Raw genomic sequence first — 23,269 nt, forward strand, 5'->3', positions numbered from 1 at the left:
CCATTCTATAGATGAGAAACTGATGCTCAGAGATGTTAAATAATTTGCTAACCTGCAGCACAGCTCCCTGATCCCAGTGTTTCTGTTCTTCTTTTCATTAGATCACATCACCTCTTTCTAGGGTTTGACTTTAAAGAAAATAAAAAGGGGGAAAAGAAATGCAGCAGTTCTAAGAAGTCCCTTGCAGGAAGGACAGGGAGGGGAAGAAGAACCGTGAAGGATTCAGCAATATTACTAGGTAGCTGTCTACTGACTTAACCGAGCTTAACCCCAAATCGGAATTTCCAGCTGGTCATGTGAGCACAGAAAGCAATTTTTAAACTCTGGCTAGGAGCCCCTATGATTACAAAAATAAGAGCTCCATTCTGCTCTTATTTTGAAAGGAGATGTTCCAGCTGCTCTAGCATGGGCCTAAACACCCTGGTGAGGACGCTAAGAAGACACGGTTTTGTGTCCAGGGACCCCCAGTCATCCTACAAAGCTGATTTCTGAAAAGGCAAGGACAGAGGCATAGGTGCTTCCCCGAGGTGAGCGGGGTCTGGGATCTTGGACTAGTCCATCTTGAGGGTCCCTTCTGAGTAAGATTCTAGGTTGTGTTTATCTTGGTTTAAAACATGAGGAGTTTTGAAAGCGTCTTGGCCAGTCTCCTTTCTGGAATCACTGTGTGTTATCACCCAGACACTCACCTGGCTATTTAGGTCTGCTGGCTGGTTGGCTCAGGTGTGGGTAAAGCGCCCGGTTTGGGGAAGAGCAATGTTGTTTACATTCTTTATTTCTGAAAGTCACAAGCCACCGGCAAGAAATGAAAGTGAAATCAGGGGACAGTGTCATCAGTCAGCAGAAATGTGCCAAAGTTCAGAGAGCTGTTTACTTAGGCACGACGTGCCTCCCAGCCAGTCATAAGCCTGGGGCTGCATTGATCTGCCGGCCCCTCTCCACCGGCCTGGATTCTGGAGGCTGGACACTAGGAAGCCAGCGAGAGAGAAGAATCTACCGAACCTGATTTCCTGCTCCTCCTCGTGAAGAGCGCTTTGTGCATTCTGCATCTTCTTTTCGGTAAGTACCTGCCTTGTGTGCCCAACAGCTCGCCCAGATGCGTGCTGCTCTGAAGACAAGTGGGCTTTCCTCTCAGACCCTGCATTCTAGCCACGGACCCAAGAAAACAACCGGTAGTCAGGGTCTGGGGACCACCGCCCCACCCCCACAGATGACCCACCTCCATGAGCTCAGCTCTCCCCACCTCCTTCCCCCTACTCCCTTCAGCATCAGCCTGTGGGCCTGTGGCCTCTAAAGCGGTGCAGGTAATGCCAGTATGACCGGTTAGAAATACAGAGGACAGCGATGGGCAGTGGGATTTTGCACTGAGTCTATACAAATCGTCTATGGCGCATGAAGTGGAAATAGGCGGCCAAACAAAGGCAGATCACAGACTTGCAGTAGCTAAACAGGAATACCATGAGTCCTCCTGAAAATACACACTATAGACTAAGACTGTCAGAAAAACCTGTGCTCTCGACTCAGAAAGAAGACAGTAGGGTCTAAGAGATTTTTAGACCTGGTGTTATTAGACTACATTGCTTTTCACAACTCGATGGAAATTCATAGTGGGATTTTAGTTCTGTTGGTGCAGATGTTTCCCCTAAAATTTCCAGTTAGCTTCTTCACCTGTAAAATCAAACGCTCCTTGGGAAAAAGTAAACACATATGTATTTGGGATTGTCTTTCCTTCCTCCCTCGTGACAACTGAAGTGCATTTTTCAGTATCTTCTTCCTAAACCTTATCTCTCCCAAACTCCTGAATCCGTGCCTATAACAGTCTCCTTTAGATTTTGCATATTCCCCTTTCTCAACACTCTTTCCGGCCAACCCACCTGCTTTATCTAATCGCTAACACTGTTTTCTAAATTTCACTTTTACATAAATAGAATGCATGACTCTGGAAATATTTTTAATGTGAAAAGAAAAGAACTCTTGCCCATAGTGCCCAAAGATACCAGAACTAACATCAACATTTTAGAACATTTCTTTAGTATCTTTCTTGCAGTCACACTGTATAGTGTGATTTTAGACCTGGTTTTTCTAAAGGCTACATAGAGTTTTATTATCTTGATATGTCATAATTTGATTCTAATGTTGCTTCTCATTTTTGGCTAAAGTAATACTATGATAAACATTCCTGTATATAAATCACTGATGGCATTTCTGATTGCTGCCTAATAAGGGGAATTAATTGCCCAAAGGGGTATGATGATTTTTAGTGTTTTTAGTGCTTTTTGCTCTACTGCCTCCCAGAAAGTTTAAGAATTTTCACATCCACCATTATTCTATGAAGATGTCAGTTTTATTGCACTCTTGGTATCAAATGTTTTTATCTGCAGTTTTGATAGGGAAACTCAAAGACTATTTGGCATATCTTTGATTATATTACTTGAGGTGTAGACTTTTTTTCATGTTTGTTAATGTGACAGAGTGATTTACAATAAGAAATAGATGTTCCGTCTCCGTCCCCATTTCTGGCACAGAGCTCCTAAAATCCTTGGCATTTTTTAAGTGGTAATAGAGGTAAAGGTGGTTTTGTTTTTCTTTTTTAATTCACTACAAACCCTTTTCAACCACCTCTGTGCTTATGTTAATGACTCAACTTTTGGAAAGTCCCTAAGGAGAGGGGCTGGTTGCCAGGGAAAACAACCACATATTTAAAGGGTTAGAACCTTCAGCCCCAACCTCCAGGGAGGTGAGAGTGGGTGGAGATAAGAGTATGTCACCAATGGGCCAATGATTCCATTGATCACACCTGAGTAATGAAACCTCCATAAAATATCCCTAAAGGACAGGATTCAAGGGCTTCTGGGCTGGTGGACACGTGGAGGCGCCGGGAGGGTGAAAGGCCTAGACAGGCCATGGCAGCTCCGCGACCCCACCCCCCATCCTCTGCCCCATGCGTCTTCTGGGTGGCTGCTCCTGGACTGTGTCCTTTTAAGTTGAACCAGTACTCTAATAAAGTAGACTGCTGGCCCGAGTTCTGTGAGCCGCTCTAGCAAATTAATCAGACCCAAGGAGGGGGCTATGGGCACCTCCAAGCTGCCGCTGGTTGGTCAGCAGCACAGGTGATGACACAGGCCTGTGACCGGGGGCTCTGTGCCCTCAGCCTGTGGGAGGTGCCTCCTCCAGGTAGACAGAGTCAGAATGGAACTACAGGACATCCAGGTGTCGCAGAGAATTCCTGGTGGGGGGAAAATCCTTGCACGTTTGGTGGAGGCTACAAATAAGGAAAAAAGAGGTTTTTACAGTTAACTACTTTGCATTCCTTCTCAGGTGAAATATCTCTTCATGTGCCTCATCCATTTTCATGGGGATTAAATGTTTTTTAACTTTTTGGCATAAAGATTTTTTTATATTAGGTATAGTAACCATTCCATATTGGTTGCAAATATTTTTCCATGCTCACTGACTTTTAATTTTGTGTTTCTATTGTATAGAAATGTATATTTTCCTGGTTAAATCCGTACCATTTTTCCTTTGTAGTTTCAATTTGCTCTTAAGCTCAGAGCATTCTTTTTTCGTTCATAAATCAAATATCTACTTTTTTCTAGATCTTTTTTGTCTGCTTGTTCCTTACATCTCACTGCTGGGTCCATGTGAAATTTATTTTGGTATGTGGAGGGAGATGAGTCCCTAAAATGGTTTTAACTAATTGCTTCAGCATTAGTTAAAGGAAAGCCCTTCCCTCCACTGAATTATAATGCCACTCTTATGTCTTCTTAGGCGTGGCTTTTCTGATAGTCTGCTCTCTGAGCCGTCCGTCCAGTCCCTGTCCATCCTCTTCTGTTGATCTCACTTCCCCCTCAGTTACTTCTACCTGGGAGCTGGGCACTGCAGTGACCTCAGTGATCAGTCTACTTTTGGTCTCTTCCAGTGAATTGCATCTTCAAGTAACGTAATGTATAACAAGTATCTTTGGAGGTTTAATCCTCAAAAGCAGGTTCTATAGTAGGTTCTATAGAAACTGAGACACTTTATTCTGCACCCCTGGACTCACACCTTAGTTTTCTCAGCCCTGTCAAAAGGACAAACCTGAAACAATTTAGTGGCTACTTGACTCATTCCTTCACTCACGGGAAAACAAGCCACAGATCAAGGGAGCATAGCACCTCACGAGCAGGGGAGCACCCTTCCTAGGGAACTGGGACAAAAGCAAGTCCCACAGAGCACTGGAAGAGGTCATATGACTTGTAAGGACACCCTGACCTCATAGCCAGCAGGCCCTGCTTCCTAGGGAAGGTGAACTGGCTAAGGCTGCTGGAGCGCTGTGAGTGGTGTATGTTAGGTTTCCTTGACAGGTATTTCTCGAGCAGGCTGACTTGGGTTTAGATTTGTGACCTGGGCTGGGCCACTGGAGCCACCTCATTTTATGAGCCTCAATACACAAATGAACTTTATCAGCCAAAACCTGTGGGCTTTGGGAGGAGATCCCCAGATCTTCTGTGAGGACACAGACCTACTGCCCACTCGGCAGCAGGAGGGAGGTGGAGGTCTCACAGCAGAGATCTTGGCAGAGCAGAGAACACACAGGAGCCGCAACGTCAGCCCCTTCCCGAGCATCCCACCCACTGGCAAGCACCAGGCCTCAGTTAGCACCCCTCCAGGAGTGACCAGGGGAAGATCCGCCTTCGGAGGGATGGAGGAGGAGGCCTCAGCGCGTGTGCAGCTCAGTTTGTCTGTGACTGGCTGAGTTATCTTGCTAGAGTTATGAAGCCATTTTATGTGCGTTACAGGCTCCAGATGAGAGGTGCACCCTCCTGTGTGGGGATGGAGGGCAAGTCCTAGAAGACTTGGTTCCCTCCGGCCAACTTGCAAAATACCTTTGGCAAAACTGAAGGACTAAGGCTTAGTGACGGTCTATCAGTCTTCACCTCCTCCTCCTCCTCCTTCCTTCCGACTGCTGGGGCAAACTGCGATCACCAGCTTTAGAGCAGGGCTCCTGGGCAGGACTGCCAGAGACGAGGCCTGGCACTGCCCCCACCCCAACTCAGGAGCTCTCCACACCCCCAGCCCTGCTGCCTGGGACACGTGCCTCAGGTTCGGGGAGCAGGGGCTTGAGGTGAGGACGTAAGCCACACCTCTCACCCTGGCCTCTGAGGCCCCAGGGACCCGGTGCGCTTGCCCACCCCTGTCCCCTTGGTCAGCAGGCTGCCACCCTGCCCCCAGTCTGCTCCTCTCCCAGCGCGGTACATCTAACCACTGCCCCCTCCTTCTGGAAGACTCTGCCTGGCTCTTTCAAAGCCCTCAGGTCACGGATCAAACGCGCGCCTGGCACACAGGCCCTCCCCTGGAGGCTCATCATTTCCTGCTGCCAGGCTCTCTGTTTCACGCCATCCTGTTTATCTGCTTTCCCAAATCGCTTCAAAACTTAGAATTAGCTTTGTGAAAACAAGTGCTCGGTGTTTGGTGCCCCAGCTGCCCTGCGTGTTGCTGACTGTCCAGAGCCTGTGACTCGGGACCATCCTGCTTGTGTGACCTCGGGGGTCACAGGATGAAACCCTGGCCTGGTCAGTGCGAGGGGGACAGTGACTCCGGGCAAGTGCAGGAGGCAGAGAGGGCAGGAGCAGCACAATCCAGAGGGGCTACTGAAGGGACCTCCCCGGGCCCAGTGGTTGAGACTCCGACTTCCAACGCAGGCGGCGTGGATTTGATCCCTGGTCAGGAAACTAAGGGTTTTAAAGAAGAGGGACAGCCAAAGGCAGTCACTGGTTTCTAGTACTGTTATCTGTCTTCAAACTCTCGTTTAGGTCCTGTGAATCTTTTTTTAAGATTTTCTTTTCCTGATGTGACCATTTTTAGTCTTTATTGAATTTGTAACAATATTGCATCTGTTTTATGTTTTGGTCCCTGTGGGATCTTAGCGCCCCAACCAGGGATCGAACCTGCACCCCTTGCATTGGAAGGCAAAGTCTTAACCACTGGACCGCCAGGGAAGTTCCTGGGTCCTGTGAATCTTAGCCTCCTGTAAACTGCACTGTGCAGTCCTCCCAATAAAAACCAAACAAGAATGGGTCCCAAGGTGCAGGCACTTCCTCATTTTTAAGGATTGTTCCCCCAAACTAAAATTTTTTTTTTGACCTTTGTTCCCAGCTGGATAGTCTGCTTGCCAGCAGGGCTAATGAGCAACAAAACGACTGGACCAACAGCGAGTTAATATTAATGGAGCTGCTGAGACAGTCTATCCCGGTGGCTCGCTGGAGGCGGAGGGGCAGCGGGCGCTGCACTCTGCAGTCTCATGGTGTAGTCATGTTTCTGCTGGCCGAGCTGCTTTATTTACATGGAAAAATTAAATAAATCCAGACGTCATGGTGTTCCATAAAAAGCCACCGTTGGCCCGGCTGTCCACGCAGCCTCTGAAACCCGGGTGCTGCTGCCGTCTTAAAACACTCGGGCAACACTTCTGTGGCCTCATTTTCAGAAATAAAAACCTGGGCTCACATTTCTGCTGGAGGAAATATGACATGTTTCCCTTCCTTCTTCCCTTTTTGTTTGCTTCTGTCAGAAGCCACACCCAAACCATGAACACACTGGTCCCCAGTCGTGCACAGCCAGACACGCTCCCGTCAGGGCCGGGGCCTCCTCTGGCAAGCCGGACCTCTCCTCCGCCAGGCTCTGTTTCTCTGACTTTCTTCTGCTCGCGTTTTCTCCCCTGGGCTTCGCTGCCTCTCCGTTCCGCTGCAGCCCCACCCTCCGCCTCTCCTGGCTCTTCTCTCATCTCCCCTTCCTCCCCTGAACCACCACCTTGTGGGCAGTAGTCCACTTGTTCGGATCAAATTAGCTCCCTTCAGTCTCACAACAACCCCCAGGAACAGGCCAGTGGGTGCTCTGAGGGCAGGGATATCGGCGCGGCCAAGCCTGTGAAACGCTCAAGGTCATGTGCTGTGAGTGACGGGACAGGGCCTGAACCCGGCTGGTCTGGCACTAAGGTCCATGCGCTTGATCGCCACGTCCCTAACCGCATCCCAGAGCCATCGGTGCCAGACACCAGTGAGGCCAGGCCCTCCAGGGACACTCTGTTTGTGAACACCAGTCCCAGTGTCTCCCCCAGAACTCACTTCTCTGAGCCTCAACTTCCTCTCCACGATGATAATAATTTAAGTAATACTTACTAGGTAATATTCCCCAGGCTGCACGTAAATCACTTCATTTAATTTCCACAACATCTACAAAACACGTTCTATTATACCCGTTTTCCAGATGAGAAACCTAGGCAGAGAGACGTTCACGTAGCTAGTCAATGGCAGAGCGGGGATCTGAACCCTGGACACACAGCTTCAACGTCGATGCTCAGCCGCACTGCTCCACAGCTTCCCCACTGTGCCAGATGAAAATGCTGGGGTATCTGCCCATTATAGTTGTAAGCGTGAGACGGGAGGACGCGTGCGGGGGCCCGGCCTGGGGAGGCGGAGCTCAGGCTCTTACACTGATTTCACAGTCCTGCCCTACAGGCTGCACCAGCCTCGCCTGGGGAATTTACTGAGCCTCACGAAGCCTCCATTTTCCCCTCTGGAACATGGACGTGATAACAGTAAATGTGTTCCCACAGTGAACTTAACACTGGACTGACACACGCAAAAAGACTGTGAAGTTTAGTATTTAATCATTAAGTCCTCGGTCGAGCTAGATTCCTTCTCAGACACACCTTCCAGTGATCACAAAGACTTCTCGAAGCAAGTTCTGCCCTCTATGGTCCCCTACAGCTTTCTTAAGTCATTAATGAGAAGAAAAAGCCCGGGAGATGAATTTGTAGCCCATAACAATCTGAAGACCCACTTGTTTTTCTTTTGAGCGTCTGTTCCACAAAACTGGCAAGCTCTATAGCGTCTGATGGCAGCAAATGATAACACCCAGGTCTTACAAGGCAGTTCTCAGGGCCGTGGCAGCGGCCAGTCCGCAGCCTCAGCCGTCAGTCACACGGCAGTCCATCCTTGCAGGTGGCCTCACTGTCCAGCCCTGAAACTAAGGCTTACACACGTCTGAGAAAGAGGGGATGAGCTTGAGGAAACTGAAGTTTAGGAAATGGGAAGAAGAAAAAAAATAAACAGAGAAGGACCTGAAGGAAGAGAGCCAGGACAGAGAAGTAGGTCAAAAAAATCAGAGGGAGGCATTTATGAAGCTCTGTGGGCCATGGCTGGACGTGCACGCTGCATTCAGAGGCTGTTTGGTGGATATTCACAGACCTGCCAGGGAGTGCTGGGGGTGTAACAGTTAAAGACAGATTTTGATAGAGACAGACGGCCATAGACTTTTGTCTAATTCGCATAACATAAAATTCCTTACCCTCATGAGGTTTACATTCTATTGAGGGCTGTAGGCGGAAGACAAAGTATTTAGGATGTTAAGATGGTGGGAAATGCTACCGAGGGAGAGCAGCGTGCCGTGGAGAAGCCGTCACAGGTTCAAGATGCCAGCCAGGGACAGCGTCACTGAGAAAAGGATCTCTGAGCAGCGACCTCAAGGGAGGCAGCAGACACGTGCTAACAGAAGAACACTCCAGGCGGGGGCATGCCAGCACAGAGGCCTGAGCCTGTCTGAAGGTTTCGGGGGATGCTCAAGGAAGCCAACGTGGCAGGAGCTGAGGGAGGGGCTGGAGAGCAGGAATAAGGGGAGAAGGCGTCCAGGGGCGACAGGGGCACTAACAGCCCTGGGAGCCCTGTTCCTGAGGAAGCAGGAGGAAGGCCACATTACTGCAGACGTCGTCCCAGGAAAGTGGACACCCGCAGCCTCCAGGGTCTCTCCGGGTAACAGGCTCCAGGACACCGGTTGGGCACAGCACACTGTGTTCCTCCCCGGCCCAGGAATTCAGGCGTTCCAGTCTCGTCCCCACCCTCTGGGATTGAAGGGCACCCTTGTAGACACTTGCCGGCCTCTCCCATGGGCACCTAGAAGGGCTTATTAAACACTTCATGGATGAAGGAGAATTTCCCCTGGCGGCCTGACGTGAGGGACAGTGCAGGAGCCCCCAGCACGCGTCACCTGGGACAGACAGACAGGTGGTGAACTCTGGCAAATGGCGAGAAACTCAATAAGGCCCAACTGTACATATAAAGTCTTGCTACTGAATGTCAGTAGACCTTCAGGCAGGAAGAATGAATTGAAAAAAACAGAATGACGAGTGACTACAGGGGTGTGAGGGTATTTTTGCTAAGTCAGTGTAGACAGGGAGTTGTGTGGGCATCTCTCATGTTGGGACAGATGGAAATGGAATATGTGAAACCTGATTAGAGCAGTGACAAATTGTTCTTAGTGTTTTTGTTTTAGTCACTGCCAGGCTACTCGGTCCATGGAGTTTTCCAGGCAAGAATACCGAAGTGGGTTGCTGTTTCCTCCTCCAGGGGATCTTCCCAACCCAAGGATCAAATCCCCGTCTCCTGCATTGGCAGGAGGGTTCTTTACCACTGAGCCACCATTGAAGACCTGGTGACAAATCAGAAGTTATAAATAAGTGCATGATCAGTATTTGTATACAAGGCACATAATGATTACGCTGGCAGATATCCCAGCATATAAGAAAGTGTCTGGGAACTGGAGATTGTAGCTGCAGACCTGCTCTGTAACAGAAGGTCGATGGGCAGTTTGGAAAGTCCATTCTGACTCTGCAACTAGAGAGAGCATGCGCTGGGCCTCCGGCCATCTGAAGTGAACAAACCAGTGTCGGTGGCGAGAGCTGGCCTTCCTGCTCGGTCAGCCCTTCTCAAGTGTTCCTTACAGTCAGGGGAGAGGCCAGGGATGGACCCATGCTAGGCAAAGCTCCCCGGGCACCGCTCTCTGCCAGGCGTCCTGCACTCAGGACGTGGGCTGCCAGAGGGACTGGCAGGGTGGCAACCTGCCGGGGCTCTAATCCTGCAGACACAACTTCAGGAAGGTTTCACTCTTAACACGAAAGTGGCAAGAACGTAATTTAGAAGACCAGGACCCTATGTCTGTGCCCCTTCCTACCATCAACCTATTGATGTGAAAGCTTCAGAGGTGCTTAAACTAAAACAAAACAACAAAAAAAGAAGTGCCTCAGATGAACAGTCTGAGAGTATTTTCCTCTGGTGACAAACGTGAAGCCACATACTTGTACTGAGTCCAGATCCGTGTCTTGGTTCAGGGACCCCACTGCCACAAAAGCCTTATGCTTTATGATGGCCGTTACGACAGCAAGACGCTAGCAGCCGTTATTTATAAAGAGCTCGTGTACACTGACAAACAAAAACCAAAACTAAAAATGATGGAAAAAGAAAGGAACTGACAGCATTCCACCCCCCCAGGAAAAAAAAAAAAAAACCAGAGAGTCAACAAACACTCGAAAAACATTAAATCTTACTCAACAATAGCAATGCTGTGTCATTTTTCATCACCAAAGATGCAAAGATGAGAAAATTTAATAGAGATGATGAGACAAGCACTCTCAAACTTCTGGTGGAGGAACACACTGATTCACAAAGACAGTCACCATGGCATTATTTACAGAGCTGCCAAACAGTGTTGTAAAACAGAATATATAAACTGTACACCAAAACAGTGTCATAGAACAGGATATGTAAACCACGCACGGTAGTACAGCTAACCCAGCCATTAAAAATATTGTTTAGGAAGCACTGCTAGTGACAAAGGGAAATATTCATGCTACAGTGATGTTTACAAAGGATACACACAAATTTACGCAATCCCAACTGTATAAAATATTACAGAAGGAAATGTGTTGCTGGGTGGTTATTTCTACAACCTTGACGTTATCAACAATTTTTAGTCTTGTCTCCATACTTTCACATTTTTCTGATTTTCTACAACCAACATGCATTACTTTATTAAAAACAGGAAAGACTTCACTTAAAAATAGCAACAGTGACTCAGCAGTCTCCCTTCTGCCCGCTGAGGGAAGCACAGGCTTAACATTAAAGGGAATTAAAGAGCTCACTGTGCTGAGAACAAGATTACAAGGATTGTTAAAGGCCAACACCAGCAAAAAATCGGGGTAGGCTCTCAGGAAGGCAGAGAAGGGTGCCCGAGGGTTTTCCCACCAAATAACCACATCCTTTCACTGGGACACGTTTAGAAGAAAGAAGCTAGGCCGAGCCCCCAAGCTCTCTGTCCACAGCCCGAGAAGCACGGGGGGACACCCCAGCACTGAGTGCGGAGCGGACACACAGCACAGCCCCTCACCTCTCGAAGCTCTGCTGTCCTGTTAGATATACGTCAGATCAGTACGCGCGGTACCTAAAGGATGCTATGTGACATTTTCACTCATTCAAAAAAAAAGTTCCTACTGCGTATCAGGCACCATTCGGGGGATAAAATAGACAGACTGTTCCCCAGAAAGATTACAGCGGGGGGGGACACACATCCTGGCCTTCAGCTACATCAGAGCGTGGGCTGAAATAGTCGGAGAAAGGTGGTGAAAAACCAGCAGGACCCAGAGAGGCAGAGAACAGGGAGCTGGTGATGGCCAGGGAGGCCTGGCGTGCTGCAGTCCAGGGGGCCGCAGTCAGACACGACTGAGCGACTGGACCGGACTGGAATGAGGAGGGGCGGCAGCTGAGGGGGTGGCGGTCGGGAAGCGGGACGGCGGGCAGGGGCCAAGCGAGGGACAGAAGACCCCAGGGAGCAGGGCCTGCCTGGAGAACCCAAGTTCAAGTTCTCAGTCGCCCCAGACAGTGTAGCTGGGACTGAACTCTCTCTGCCTGCACGGCTGAGAAGAAGGAAACCAGGACTGCCACCCACACGTCTGCTCACCGGCTCTCAGCTCCAGCTTTATTTTGTTTCGTTCTCTATTGAAAAGCTCCAAAAGGTCAGTCGAGAGAGGAGAGGAAGTCGAAAACAAAGGCTCTGGGTGCCTGGGGAGCTGCCCTGTGAGGCGGCTGTACAATCTCCTCTGAGAAGCCCCAGGCATTTTTTGCATTAACCTTGATAATAACCTTTTTTTCAAGCCCAAGTGGAACAGGCTTGAAATAAGACAAGTAAGATGGAGCATTTATACACAGGCAACCCAACTCCCAGCCTACTGGTTCTTGGACCACTGAAGCAAGTGGAATCTTATTCCCACTGCACATGGTATAAATCTGGATTCCAGCCCTGGAAGTCCATCCGACACCCCGAAATTCCTACATCCATCAAAAATTTAGATACAGGCTTTTACAAATATCTGTTAATATGCAAACCTATGCAAACTATGTTCCTGTTGGCAATTTTTCCCATGCCATGGGCTGGACTGGTTAAAACTTCTCACCCTACCACTCTAAAAACATGGACTAAACACATCATTTTAGTATTTGACACATCTTTGTCTCTGCCAAAGAGGTTGCTGATAAATCCTCATTCTCATCAGCCGCCTACTGCAGACTGAACGTCTGTGTCCCTCCACATTTGCTCACTGAAGCCTAACCCCCAGCATTTGGAAGTGGGGCCTTTGGGATGTGATCAGGGATAGAGCAGGGATTCACACTATCTCCTCTTGAATAGGATCAGTGCCCTTGAGAGCTCCCTTGTCCCTTCCACCCCACGAGGACACAACAAAAGGTAGACAGTCTGGGAACCAGGAATCGGGCCCCTACTACACCCTGAATCACCGGCGCCTTGATTTGGGGCTTGCCGGCCTCCAAAACCAAGAAAATAAATCTCTGCAGCTGATGAGCTGCGCCATCCACAGTAACCTGTGGCAGCAGCCTGCGTGGCGGACACTACCCTCCCTACAGCCTGTCCGCACCCTGTCCCCTCTCGTGGCTTTCCTCTGTCTGTCCACGTGCAGGACGAGTGTGGGGTGGTCAGGCAGACCTCCAGCCAGCATGGGGAAAGGGGAGGGGCTGTGCCTCCCAAGGGGGCTTCCAGAAGCTGATCGCCAGGGCAGTCCCCAGGGGCCACTGCTGGCCACCACTCCCTGCACTGCCTACCACGATGGGCAGCCGTGGCTGGGGCTGGGTTTGGTTTTGTCTTGAAGGAAGTAGGCCACAAGTTTCTGTACACTTCCAGAACCGGAGTTTGAGAAGAAACTGGGAGGGAGGCAGGGCGAGCTGGACATTCACTGTGTGACCTCCCCTACAGGAACCCAGGAGGCGCCCTGCGAAGGGCATGAAGATGACTGTCCTGAAGTCAAAGCGGCGGAGCCAGCTGCTGTTCCTCGTCACAATGACCCTCACGATCACGACCATCTGCCTGCTCTTCTTTGCTCTCCTCTGGAAGGCCGGCAACCTTGTGGACCTGCCCAACCTCAGGGTTGGCTTCTACAACTTCTGTCTCTGGCACGAGGGCACCGGCGCCCTGCAGTGCTACCAGTTCCCAGAACTGGAGGCCCTGGGCGTGCCTCGGGTGGGCCTGGCCCTGGCCAGGCTCGGCGTCTACGGGGCCCTGGTCCTCACCCTCTTCGTCCCCCTGCCTTTCCTCCTGGCCTGGTGCAATAACAATGAGGGGGAGTGGCAGCTGGCTGTGGGCTTCCTGGCCACGTCCTCCGTGCTGCTGGCCAGCGGTCTGGGCCTCTTCCTCACCTACACCTGGAAGTGGCTCCAGCTCTCCCTCCTGGGACCTGGGTCTCTAGCTCTGGGTGCCGCCCAGACCTTGCTCATCCTCTTGCTTGTGGCCACAGCTGTGTTCCCTCAGAGGGCAAAGGACAGGAGCTGGGGAGCTACTAGCTCCGTCTAAAGGCTTATGTGATCGCAAGGGTTCGCTTTGAACTGTGCTCAGAGAAGGCTGCCAGAGAACGCACAGGCCGGTGTGTCTTCTCAGCCACTCTGTTTCACAGCCAGCACTGAGCTCCAGCTGAAGCAGACTGGACCCACTGCGGAGGGGGTGGGTGCCCAGCGTCAAGGAGGACAAGACTTTTTAGGATAGGGTGGTCTGTCCTTTGGGACTTCTAAGAACACCCGAGAACCAAGTAGCTCATTGTTGCAAGAATTCCTGCTTTAGTTAACTGAACTGAGCAAGCCATTCTGACTTGATCCTCAGAACAATGGGGAGATAAGGCTTCCTGTCACTGGGGCCAAATTTCCAGGACAAGCTGCCAAATGCCAGATGGGAACCCGGTGACAGTTTATGAAGGAACACCTCGGTGTCCCCGGGAACCCAGCCTAGCAAGCGCCCCATCTCCATTCGAGACAATGCTCCCAAAGGCCAAGGAGTGATCTGAGAGATTCACAGGACAGAAAGGCACAGAGAAGAGCCTGGCGGTTTTGAATGTTCCACTGAAAAGGCTCCTGGACCTGCAGACAGACAGAACAAGGGTCTAACCACTGCGCACGAGCAGTCCGCTCCCAGCATGCGACACGGGCGTTCAGGAGCCCAGGACGCCAGGTCCTTGGTCAGAAGAGGACGATGAACGGCCTGAGCCGGCCCACGTCCATGTAAACACCGCATCCCCTCCCCTCTCACCCTGCGCCGGAAAGGATACGAGCACCACTCATGCACGGGGGCACTTTGTGTATTCTTCAGCATCTGTTACACTGACAATCTGTACAGCACGTGATCGCCTCATCCCATGCCCGTGCAAAGCCACGCTGAATAGAGGCAGAAACACGGACTCCAGTGTGAGGTCTTGTCCTTTGTGTCTCTTTGGGGCTCCTATCCCATTCTTACTTTCTAACTGCCCAGGGACCAAGGCCAAGGCCTAGAAAGGTGCAGAAGGTGGCAGGCCAGGGGAGGAGGGCTGTCGGTTGGTCGGGAGACCTCCCAATCTGTAAACGGAACCACAGGCAGGCTCTCAGGCGGGAGCCCAGCCCTGGGGGAAGGTGTCTAGTTCAGGGTTGGACCAACAAGGGCTCACTGACCGACTGACACGTGACAGAAGTGATTTTAAAAATAGGCTTCTTCCTTAAGGTGGCCAAACCTAGGAACTGCAGTGTACTTAGCAGCCATGCTTGTTTTTCCTGGAAAAGTATTAAGTGGACTCTCCATTTCCAGTAAGTTTGACCCCCATGATCTCATTTCCCTGGAACCAGGTACCTGAATAAGACAATGTCGAGCTCCCAGGCCCCTGAGAAGGGAGAGCAGAGAGCAGGAATTTGGGGGGGAGCTCATTTTGATTCCTCACGTCCCCCGGTGAACCCACCCAGCCCAGGGAGGCTTGACGCTGGGAGCAGAAGCTGTCACAGCACAGCTGTCTGAGGGCAGCGCTCGGGCTAAGAGGGGAAGCCCAGCTTCCTTCAGCCGCTCTAAGCAGCAAGTCCTGGAAGTGTGTCCCTTAGCTGAAAAAGATCTCCCTGACGTATTTTAGCTCATCCTGGTCTTCCTCGAGGCTTCTGCTGCAGGCCGTGTCAGAACCCGCGGGCCCCGGGGCAGGGCCGTCTGCCCCACGGTCCTCTTCCTCACTGTCCTCACTTCGGCTCCAGCGGGGACTTGGGGACGGTGGCGCTGGGCTGGCCGGGGAGCGCTCTGGCTTATCAGCGCCTGCCAGAGGTGGCGGCTCCAACGGCTTTTCCTGTTTTCGGTCCTCCTGAGCAGAAGAAATGGCAGGCAAAACAGATGGGTTTTACTTCCCTAACATGCAAGGACACAGAACGTAGCCAGTAGCATCTGTAAAGCCAGCTCTGGGGAGCCGGGCCCAGCTCCCGAATCACAGATGGCCCCCCTCCCTTCACCAGGCTCTGCCCCTCCTTGCCCCCCTTCTCGGGCGGTGCAGAAATCAGGACCAGCAGGGCGAGCGGCGGGCAGGGGCCCCAGGAACAGCGGCGCAGGGACGACAAGTGGACCCAACGGACACGGAAGGGCAGGCTGACAGAACGGAAGGAGTGCAGGACGCGAACCCTGAGTGTGGGCCTCACTCACTGGGACTAGCAGTAGTATCGACCGGCAGGTTATTGCAAGCGTTAAATGAGACAGGAATATATAAAAGGCCCTGAGCAACTCTCAGGGGCTACACCACTCGAAGGTGGGACAACCGTTAGCTGCTTCTGGAAGCCAGGGCTTCAGGGGCGAGGTGCTAAGGACAACGCTCAGAAGTCACCTCGCCCGAAGGAGACCCTCAGAGAACACGAGTGGTTCACGACTCCTGCCCGCCCCTCCACCCACCACCAGCAGAGAGCCGCCCAGACAGGGAGGGCCACCCTCCCTCACACGGCCACGGCCTCCCAGGTCTCCAGCCCCAAGGGCCCGGCAGGTGCACCCCTCCCCTGGAGCGGGCCCGGCTGCTAACAGGCAGAGTGCCTCTTTTATTAGCACAAACTCCCGCCAGGAGTCTCCAGTCATCAGAAAGGACACAGCTGGGCTTCCCTGGTGGGTCAGTGGTGAGAAGTCCACCTGTCAATGCAGGAGATACGGGTTTAATCCCTGGTCCGGGAAGACCCCACAAGCCTCGGGGCAACTCAGCCCATGTGCCACGACTACAGAAGCCTGTACGATCCAGGGCCCACACGCTACAATCACTGGGCCCAGGAACCACAACTCCTGAGCCCGTGCTCTGCCTGCTACAGAAGCCCATGGGAGCCCATGTGGGGCCCGTGCTCCACAACAAGAGAAACCACCGCAATGAGAAACTCTCTCACCGCAACCAGAGAGCAGCCCCCGATCCCCGAGTAGCAGCGAAGACCCGGCACGGCCAAAATATATACATAAATAAAATTTACAAAAATAAAAGACAGTTGACTGTACCTCAATGAGGATCCCCAGAGCAACATCGACGACTTCGGCTTCATTCATGCAGTACACAGTCCTCATGGCAGGAAATCTGAGAGAAGAGCATGAAGTTAGAGACAGGCACGAATCACCAGCAGGAAAGAATGAGACCCAGAGTCGCATCCTGGGGCCTGTCTGCCAGGGCTGAGAGCAGTAGCTTCCCCAGGGCACTGCTGTGGCTTCTGCATCCTTGGAAATAGTGACTGGCACAGGGGTTCTTGGGGCAACCGTGGGGTTTCCCACCATCCATCAACTCCGCTAAGAAATAGGATGAGATGGCTGGCTCCTGAGACACACACAAGCACGCGCACGCGCTCACGATGCAAGAAGGTCCAACAAGCCAAGACATGTCTGAATGCCACCCCTCACCCCCATGAGTGAATACAATAAAGGAGGGCTTTCCCTGGTGGCTCAGTGGTAAAGAAACCTCTCACAATGCAGGAGACCTGGGTTCAATCCCTGGGTCGGGAAGATCCCCTGGAGGAAGGCATGGTAACCCACTCCAGTATTCTTGCCTGGAGAATCCCCATTGACAGAGGAGCCTGGCTACAGTCCACAGGTTCGCAATGAGCTGGACACGACTGAGCGACTAAGCACAGCACAGCAAAGATCAGAAAGCAAGGCTGGTCAATGAAGAAAACTTAGAAAGAGAGAGGGACAGTAAGCACCTGAGACTACGGCCAGGAGAGGACAGAGGTACCCCCTCCCTGACAGCCTGGAGACCCCCACCAATATCACCATTCAACCAACCTCTCCCCCACGCCCCTAGTCTCTGATTTCCAGCCGGTCCGGCAACCTGCAGCTTGTCTGCCTGTCCCTGAAGATATATCCGCAGGAAGATGGGATCACTAGTCCACCTACCCCCTCATTGGATGGTCACAATTTCTGTGGCAAATGAAGATACTGACAATTTGGACAGTTGCTGTCTGAGAGCTTAGCTGGTGTGTGTTTAACTCAAGAGCTGGAGCCGCCATCTGGGAGCTGATGCATGAGGGCCAGAGGGTGGAGACTCACTGACAGAGGCAGAAGCCAGTGCCAGCCTAGCAGGGCACAGCCACCTGCAGCCTGCACACCCCCTGAGAGCGGATGAGACGCCTGTGGACTGAAACACCCCCCTCACTGTTCCACCAACACTGGATGACTGGGCCCCAGCAACTGTGAGGCCTTCAATCCCTCCCCCGTCCTAATCCCCCAGGACAGAAGCTGCCCCACCTGGCTGCAGCCGCTGGCACCGTGGCTGGTGTCCTCTTGGGGGTCTTCACCTGTGGTGCCCTCTTTTCAGCCACCTGGGCTGTCATCCATGTGGGCAGCACCCTTTTTTTATTCTCAGACTTTAAGTCTTCCATCTCTTTAGTCTCCCATGAAGAGGAACCAGGGTCCAAGCTTAGTGACTTCAGGACAGCAAATCCCACTCTCTCATCACACACCAGGAACTGTAGGTCCGTTCGTCGTCAACAATCCAGCTTTAATTCCTACAAAGAACAAAGTCCAGTGAATTCTAATAAATAAGAATATTCTGAGGCATCAGCCACAGTGACTGGTTAGGGCAGGCCAGAGGTGAGCAGGGCCAAGGAGACTCAGATGGATCATTCACAGGGCATGAAGAGGGAGGTGTGGAGTGGGCAGGCGATGGGGGTCATGGAGAAGCAGCCCTCCACTCAGGGCCCAGGGCCCCCACCAGCAGTGGGGCCCCATGCTCCCAGGAGCCTCTGCACTGAGCCCCTCAACACAGGAGGAAGGAAGGTGCCCCTCCTCCTCTCCACCGGAGATGCTCACTGTCCCCAGGGTGCCCAGACAATCCTACCCTTAAAACATCTCTCAGTGCTCTCTTCCTCCCCTCCTCCCATCATAGATTTCTCCTTCCCTCTATCTAGGAGTGGTTATAAGAAACCCCAAGGCCATTTTGATTCACAGTGAGGTTTCACTGGCCAACACCCACTCCCTTAAATCCAAAGATACTTCTGACTGGTCAGATTTCAGCCAGCAGTCCCGGGGGGTGGGGGTGGGGGGGTCAGATATCACTGTGCCTGAATGTGCAGAATCCAGACGCCAGGGCTTTGGGGGTCGGGGGCCGGTTCTCATCTAACCTGGCCTCTCCCCACCCACCCCCCCGGCTGGATTCCGGCCCTGCCCCTCCTCCTGAAACTCAGCCCCGACCTGTGACTCAAAGGGTGCACATCTCTACCCGCCAGTGAGCAGTTAACCCTGAAAACAGCTCAGCGCGCACGTTCTGTGAAAATTCAAGAGGCAGTAATAGTCATTCCCACATCTAATGTTGTTGTTCAGTCGCTCAGTGTGGTCCGACTCTTTGTGACCCCATGGACTACAGCAGCCAGGCTTCCCTGTCCATCACCAACTCCCGGAGTTTGCTCAAACTCATGTCCATTGAGTCGGTGATGCCATCCAACCATCTCATCCTCTGTGTCCCCTTCTCTTCCTGCCCTCAATCTTTGCCACATCTAATGAGCAACGCTAACCACCCCGCACAAACACAGCTGTGGTGCTCAGTGAATATACTGATTTCACCATGAGATGGGTATTCTGAAACCCATTTTACAGACGAAGAACTGACATTTAGCAATTCGCACAAAGTCACAACAAAAAAGTTTGAAAAGGCCGCTCAGGACTCGCACCTGGGCCCTCCAGGCCCTGGCCCTCGGCCCCGCCGGCCAGGGGTGGTGGGGTGGGTGAGGGCCTGGGGCGGCCCCGCGGGCGCAGCGACCCGCCCGGAGCCCCCAGTTCTCGGCCTCCCTGCTCTCGGGGACCCCGCGCCGCTACGGGCGCGATGTGAGCGGGGCCGGCCCGCCAGAGGAGGGCGAGGGGCGACGCGCGACCCACCCGCCCGCGTTCCCGGTACTCCTCCGGCCGGGCTTCCTACCTCGGGGCCCACGCGCCCTCCCTGGCTTCCGGGGAGGCCCCGGGAGGCGGATCCGGACGGTGGTAGGGAGCGGGGAGCCCCGCGGCCCGGCCCCCGCTCCCCTACGATCCCGCACTTCCGGCTCCCGGCCGCCCGCTGGCGTGGAGGACCCGGCGCGCCCCCTGCCGGCGGGCCGCATGGTCTGCGCCCTCGTCGTTGGAGCAGGACTCGCCCGGTAAGGTGTGCGGGAGCACTCTGGCCTCCGCTGACCCGAGTCCTGACCAAGTCTCTCCTTGACCAAATTCAGAGGGGGATCTGAACCCTGCACAACAAGGCCCTGCCTTTTGGACTTCCGCGTGCATCTCCACATTGTCCATTTTTACCGAGAATACTGCTAATACTGGATTAGCTGGAGTCCGCCCACCCTCCACACCTGATTCTCATCCACCGCCATTCCCCCAGGTCATGTTTGATGACCCGGCCGCTTATGCAGAGTACATCATGAGAAACGCTGGGCTGGAAGAAGCACAAGCTGGAATCAAGATTGCTGGGAGAAATATCAATAACCTCAGATATGGAGATGACACCACCCTTATGGCAGAAAGTGAAGAGGAACTCAAAAGCCTCTTGATGAAAGTGAAAGTGGAGAGTGAAAAAGTTGGCTTAAAGCTCAACATTCAGAAAACGAAGATCATGGCATCTGGTCCCATCACTTCATGGGAAGTAGATGGGGAAACAGTGAAAGCAGTGTCAGACTTTATTTTGGGGGGGCTCCAAAATCACTGTAGATGGTGACTGCAGCCATGAAATTAAAAGACGCTTACTCCTTGGAAGGAGAGTTATGACCAACCTAGATAGCATATTAAAAAGCAGAGGTATTACTTGGCCAACAAAGGTCCGTCTAGTCAAGGCTATGGTTTTTCCAGTGGTCATGTATGGATGTAAGAGTTGGACTATAAAGAAAGCTGAGTGCCGAAGAATTGATGCTTTTGAACTGTGGTGCTGGAGAAGACTCTTGAGAGTCCCTTGAATTGCAAGGAGATCCAACCAATCCATCCTAAAGGAGACCAGTCCTGGGTGTTCATTGGAAGGACTGATGCTGAGGCTGAAACTCCAATACTTTGGCCACCTAATGCGAAGAGTTGACTCATTGGAAAAGACCCTGATGCTGGGAGCGATTGGGGGCAGGAGGAGAAGGGGATGACAGAGGATGAGATGGCTGGATGGCATCACTGACCCGATGCACGTGAGTTTGGGTGAACTCCAGGAGTTGGTGATGGACAGGGAGGCCTGGCGTGCTGCGATTCATGGGGTCGAAAAGAGTCGGACGCGACTGAGCGACTGAACTAACCCAGCAATAATCTTATTAGGTTGGTGTAGCCAGAAGCCCACTTCACCCTGGTGTTTCCTCTTAGTGATTATCCACCCACTGACCCCCCCACCCAGCCACTTCCCTTGTACTGGGAGTTGAGTTCAACCTCTCCCCCACAGCAAAACCCTACCTAGTAGACCCTCTAATAGTTTCCTTACTGTTTGTTAACAAGGGTCGTGAATAATTTTAACAGTATTTTTTTTTAACAGTTACCAAATGTGGCTCCATTTGAGGCTTGCTGGTTCAGCTCAGTAGTTCAGTTGTGTCTGACTCTTTGTGACCCCATGGACTGAAGCACACCAGGCCACCCTGCCCGCACCAACTCCTAGAGTTTACTCAAACTCATGGCCATTGAGTCGGTGATGCCATCCAACCATCTCATCCTCTGTCGTGCCCATCTCCTCCCGCCTTCAATCTTTCCCAGCACCAGGGTCTTTTCAAATCAGTCAGTTCTTCTCATCAGGTGGCCAAAGCATTGGAGTTTCAGCTTCAGTATCAGTCCTTTCAATGAATATTCAGGACTGATTTCCTTTACGATGGACTGGTTGGATCTCCTTGCTGTCCAAGGGACTCTCAAGAGCCTTCTCCAGCACCACAGTTCAAAAGCATCAGTTCGGTGCTCAGCTTTCTTTATAGTCTAACTCTCACATCCATACGTGACTACTAGAAAAACCATAGCTTGGACTTGGACTTTGTTGGCAAAGTCATGTCTCTGCTTTTTAATATGCTGTCTAGGTTTGCCATAGCTTTTCTTCCAAGGAGCGAATGAAAATTTCATGGCTGCAGTCACCATCTGCAGTGATTTTGGAGCCCCCAAAATAAAGTCTATCATTGTTTCCCTATCTATTTGACATGAAGTGATGGGACCAGATGCCATGATCTTCGTTTTCTGAATGTTGAGTCTTAAGCCAACTTTTTCAGTCATCTTTCACTTTCATCAAGAGGCTTTTTAGTTCTTCTTCGCTTTCTGCCATAAGGGTGGTGTCATCTGCATATCTGAGGTTATTGATATTTCTCCCGGCAATCTTGATCCCTGCTTGTGCTTCATCCAGCCCGGCATTTCTCATGATATACTCTGCAATTAAGTTAAATAAGCAAGGTGACAATATATAGCCTTGACGTACTCCTTTCCCGATTTGGAACCAGTCTGTTGTTCCATGTTCAGTTCTAACTTGTTTATTGACCTGCATACAGATGGCAGGTAAGGTGGTCTGGTATTCCCATCTCTTTCAGAATTTTCCAGTTTGTTGTGATCTACACAATGGCTTTGGCATAATCAATAAAGCAGATGCTTTTCTGGAACTGTCTTGCTTTTTTGATGGTCCAACGAATGTTGGCAATTTGATCTCTGGTTCCTCTGCCTTTTCTAAATCCAGTTTTAACATCTGGAAGTTCTCGGTTCATGTAGTGTTGAAGCCTGGCTTGGAGAATTTTGAGTATTACTTTGCTAGCATATGAGATAAGTGCAATTGTGTGGTAGTTTGAACATTCTTTGGCATTGCCTTTCTTTGGGATTGGAATGAAAACTGACCTTTTCCAGTCCTGTGGCTTGCTGGTTGGACTTTTTAAAGGGGCAATTCCCAGGCCCCTCCTTCCAACCAGAAATTAAGGAGAGGGGAGAGGGGTAGTTTCATTTTGGAAAGCTCTGATGGGGAAGGGCAGAGGGGGAAGAGGAGAAGTCCCAGAGAAACCAAGTTCAAGGCTCCCTACTGGAGGCATGTACCCCCCAGGTAGGGCGAGTGGTGGCAAGGTGAGTTCCTTCGGTGCAGGAAGAGAAATTAAAAACATTGTTTACATTTTTTATTTAGAAAGTAGGAATTACTAATAATTAATATTCAAATTGGTGACTGAGGTGTTCCCTCTCAGAACAGGGCTGCTCCATAAAGTTGCCCAGGTGTCTTCACTTTACTTTCAACTTGATGCCGAGTGCTGCGGTTCACACGTGGAGTTAGCATCTAGTTTTACATAAAATCATACAGCTTGAAAGAGCTTGAAAAGGCAGGCAAAAAAAGACCCCAAGTGGCAGACATGACTAAAAACACAAACATTTGTGTTTTTGAGGCAAAAGGATGATCAGAACCATCTACCCCACAAATGTGAAATTATCAAGACACCCATTTGAAGTGTGACTTACAACAAATCATGTAATAATAGAATAATTACTTTCCATATACTAGAGGCACAGGATAGGGGAGTGTGATCCAGAGCTTGGAAAATCAGAGCCAGATCTTTCTTCTAACTGTGTGGTGACTTTGGTTTCTCCAAAGCACTTTCACCTCATAACTAGTCCTCAATCCTAGGCAGGTAGGCTGGTCCAGGAAATTTTCAGTCAGTCAAGGATTAAGGAGATAAATGAAGGATTTCAAATCACAAAAACAACCTGCTGGGCACTGGAGTCGTTTAGCTGTGGGTTG

The 23,269-nt window shown here is 51.3% G+C and overlaps 2 protein-coding genes and 1 long non-coding RNA gene across 6 annotated transcripts in view; 1 reads left to right on the top strand and 2 right to left on the bottom strand.

Moving 5' to 3' along the window:
• Positions 1-802, bottom strand: part of LOC104972216 (uncharacterized) — an 84,335-nt gene extending 83,533 nt beyond the window's left edge. The window contains exon 1 of the long non-coding RNA XR_009494266.1: positions 687-802. This is a non-coding gene — a long non-coding RNA (uncharacterized lncRNA). The remainder of the gene's footprint in view (positions 1-686) is intronic.
• On the top strand, positions 437-14,536 carry TMEM140 (transmembrane protein 140). Its single transcript, NM_001105373.1, has 2 exons — positions 437-1,056; positions 13,069-14,536. Exon 2 carries the CDS (start codon positions 13,153-13,155, stop codon positions 13,660-13,662), a length of 510 nt encoding a protein of 169 aa, NP_001098843.1. The 5' UTR covers positions 437-1,056; positions 13,069-13,152; the 3' UTR covers positions 13,663-14,536.
• On the bottom strand, positions 14,422-19,641 carry CYREN (cell cycle regulator of NHEJ). 4 transcript variants are annotated; one of them, XM_002686964.7, is made up of 4 exons: positions 19,505-19,641; positions 17,839-18,098; positions 16,603-16,678; positions 14,422-15,448 (listed from the first exon to the last, which is right to left on the bottom strand). In XM_002686964.7, exons 2-4 carry the CDS (start codon positions 17,970-17,972, stop codon positions 15,197-15,199), a joined length of 462 nt encoding a protein of 153 aa, XP_002687010.1. In that variant the 5' UTR covers positions 17,973-18,098; positions 19,505-19,641; the 3' UTR covers positions 14,422-15,196. The 4 variants fall into 4 exon arrangements, with proteins under 4 accessions (XP_002687010.1, XP_024846927.1, XP_059741925.1 ...); XM_024991159.2 differs by having other exon boundaries at positions 19,465-19,641; XM_059885942.1 differs by lacking the exon at positions 19,505-19,641 and adding an exon at positions 19,260-19,355.
• Positions 19,642-23,269: the final 3,628 nt, after the last annotated feature.

This window comes from Bos taurus, chromosome 4, assembly GCF_002263795.3.
Source record: "Bos taurus isolate L1 Dominette 01449 registration number 42190680 breed Hereford chromosome 4, ARS-UCD2.0, whole genome shotgun sequence".
NCBI classification, from domain to species: Eukaryota; Metazoa; Chordata; class Mammalia; order Artiodactyla; family Bovidae; genus Bos; species Bos taurus.

Excerpts from the sequence above, each read along its gene's own strand:
- TMEM140 (NM_001105373.1), top strand. The coding sequence starts at position 13,153 with ATGACCCTCACGATCACGACCATCTGCCTGCTCTTCTTTGCTCTCCTC.
- CYREN (XM_059885941.1), bottom strand. The coding sequence starts at position 16,872 with ATGGTGGGAAACCCCACGGTTGCCCCAAGAACCCCTGTGCCAGTCACT. Across the intron at positions 15,449-16,602 it reads CTCTGGGGATCCTCATTGAG|GAGGACCGAAAACAGGAAAA; the intron begins GTACAGTCAACT and ends TCTTCTGCTCAG.